The 3,092-nt window shown below is 22.9% G+C and overlaps 1 protein-coding gene across 1 annotated transcript; it reads right to left on the reverse strand.

Annotated features, from left to right (window-relative positions):
- Positions 1-2,756: 2,756 nt before the first annotated feature.
- ENU1_156150 (hypothetical protein) lies at positions 2,757-2,875 on the reverse strand (the record flags this gene model as incomplete). Its single annotated transcript, XM_008860718.1, has 1 exon — positions 2,757-2,875. A coding segment is annotated over one exon (119 nt), but the record flags the coding sequence as incomplete, so codon positions are not given.
- Between the last annotated feature and the right edge of the window lie 217 nt (positions 2,876-3,092).

A 3,092-nucleotide genomic window follows, 5' to 3' on the forward strand; every position in this document is an offset into this window, starting at 1 on the left:
TCATATCATTTTTCTCAATATTCCCTTTTTTAATGCAAGAAATGAAATAAATTTTAATGACATGGTTATTGTATAATAACAATGTATATTGTAAAAAAAACAAAACATAGAAATTTAACAATATACAATAGAATGAATGTGAATATCAATAAATGGAATAACAATAATAATGGTAAATGAAATAACAAGAGAAAAGGGATTAGAAGACAAAAGACACAAAGAAAAACAAATAAAAAACAAGGTAAATACAATAATAAACCCATAACAAATATAAATAAATAACAATAAATGATATACAAGAAAGAATTAAATATAAATGGATAACAATAAATGAGATACAAGAAAGAATAAAAGGAATAACAATGAATGGGAAAAGGAAGAATACGAAGAAATACTTAAAAAGGATGAAGGTAAGAGAAAAAGATGGAATATTCTTCAAAGAATATATTCATTATTGTGTTTTTGATTTATCAATTTCTATTCATCATTACTATTTTCTTCTTTTGTCTCTTTTACTATTTCTTTTAGTATTTCCATTTCATTTTAAATAAACAAAAAAGTGAAAGTTGCATTTCTTTATTTATCATTTCCATTCATTGTTTGTTTATATGTGTTTTATTTTTAATCATCAGAATTATTTGTTTTAAATTAAAAACTTTGTTATCATTCATTATTATTTTTATGATTATCTTTTATGTCATGTATTTATTCTTATTCTATGTATTTCTATACACTGTTTTGCTATTATTTTATTTTAATTATTTTATTGAAATATTTGTATTGAAGAAGATAATTAAAGGATAACATTGACATTTTTCATTTATTTAATTTGTCTTTTTCTATCCTTCATTTAACTTCATATAATGTCTATTCTATTATGTGTTTTATGTTGTGTTATTTATTCATTTATACTCTTTCTTTTGTTGTTTACTTCTTGTTTTAGTCTTTTCTTGATATTCATTTTTGTCATTCCTTCTTTATCTAAATCATTTGAATTTATCCATCTCTTTATCAATATATTATTTTTGATTTGTGTGTTTATTCTTTAGTATTTCTTTATTCTTTCTTGCTGTTTCTATTGACTTTACTTTTGTTGTATCATTTATCCTTTGTTTCTTCTTTCTTTTTGACTTTCATTTATCTTTTCATTTCTTTTTTATCTTCTTTATTTAACTAATTTTGTATTGTACTTGACTTGAATGGTTTAAACAAAATATCTTATTCTTTATCATCTAAATTAATTAGATTCATTGTTTTAATTATATTCCTTTAAAACGAAAATTAATAATTTTAATTTATCAATTGAAAATTGATACAAAACAAAGATTTTAAATTTATAAATAAGCATTGAACGTTTCTTTATATTTGAAATTAAAAAGCGGTAATAATATATGACCCTTAGTGCTAAAAATCTACCAAAAATTAATAAAAATGAAAAAATGAATGAAAAAAGAATCAATATTATTTATTGTTATATCATTTAAAAGATGTTTACAAATAATGATGATTTTAAGAGTCAAAGATGATATTATATTTATAACTATTAGTTCCTGTTTGTCTTGGATATGAAGGTTACTAGACCAAGATGAAACATAACAGAAACCTTTAAAAAAATATCAATGATAATATTTTTTTGCCAAGAATAAATGATTATAGCCAAATTTCTTAATTTACAAGATGTTTGTTAAATATTATAATCTATTAGTGATAAATCTAGAAAAAGAATAAAACGAAGAACAACAATCATTTATAAATTAGTGTAATAATGAGTGAATGAAACCAATTGAATATTAAAAACAAATAAATAAAATATTCTAAAGAAATTAAACAAAACAACCAAAGAAGCAATATTAATAATAAGAAGCTATTTCTTATTAATGAAAAAAACATTAAAAATAAAAAAAATGAAGATAATACTATACAGGATATTATACAGGGAATTATTTCATCTAATAGTACAAAAAAGAGTGGTTCAATACACTAGTAATTAAATCTAAATAGACTTAAAAAACGAGTTGTCGAAGATATGTCTAAGAAAAAAATTATAACTATTAATAACTTTTAACTTCAAATCAAATAAATAAGTTTGTTCTTTCATTTAGAAATCAATTATAAGAAGTAGGAAATTTTCTGTAAAGCATCATATTAGTGTTTGTTAGTTTAATAAAAAAAATTTTTACTTATAAAAGAAAAATAAACAACTATAATGAATAACCTTATTATTTGGTTTCAATCATTTTTTATTTGAGACTGTTTGGGACTCAAATCAAATTACTCACTAATAAGGCACTGTACTAAAACCCATATCTTTAACAAATATTATATTTAAATAAAGGAGTCATCTTTTTGAGGTTTATAAGAAAGAACAAACAAGGTTTAAGAAGATTTTTGTTATCAGGAAGAAATAAGAGAAAGAGTTTGTTATTTAGACAAACAGGAAAAAAAAATCAAAAATGAAGAAAATCTAGTAAAGACAATGAAAAGGCGAATAAAATATCAAGATAAACCATGTTCTAGAAGAGAAAAACAAGGTTCACATGTAAATAATAAAAAACTATAAAAATACAAAACGTTTATTTTTGAGATCAAATCACGAGAAGAGAACGCTGATTTTTTTCAGACTAATTAAAAGGAAAAAAACCATATTTTTTGATTAGTAAAACTATTTAAGAAGAAATACATATAAGCTAAAAATAGAAGGAGTTTTAAATTTAAATGAACTGTATAATGACAAAGAGTAAAACAATATGGCTGACGAGAACGAAGAATATGAAGAAGAATATGAATACGAAGATGAAGAGTACGAAGACGAAGTAGAGGATGGAGAAGAAGAAGAAGAATATGAAATTGTTGAAGACGATCAACTTGAAGCGGACTCAGCAGCCAGACAAGAAGAAATGAAGAGACAAATGGAAGAAGAAATGAGAGCTCTTGAAGCACAATTTGAGGCAGAGATTGAGGCTATGAAAGGAGATGATGAAAAGTTAAAAGAAAAGATTGCTAAGAGAAAGCAAGAAGTTGCTGCAGCAAGAGCACAAAAAGAAGAAGAAGAACGACTTGAATTTGAAAGAATTGCTGCTGAAGAAAGAGAA

Source organism: Entamoeba nuttalli, assembly GCF_000257125.1.
Source record: "Entamoeba nuttalli P19 unplaced genomic scaffold asmbl_6524, whole genome shotgun sequence".
In the NCBI taxonomy this organism is placed as follows: Eukaryota; Evosea; order Mastigamoebida; family Endamoebidae; genus Entamoeba; species Entamoeba nuttalli.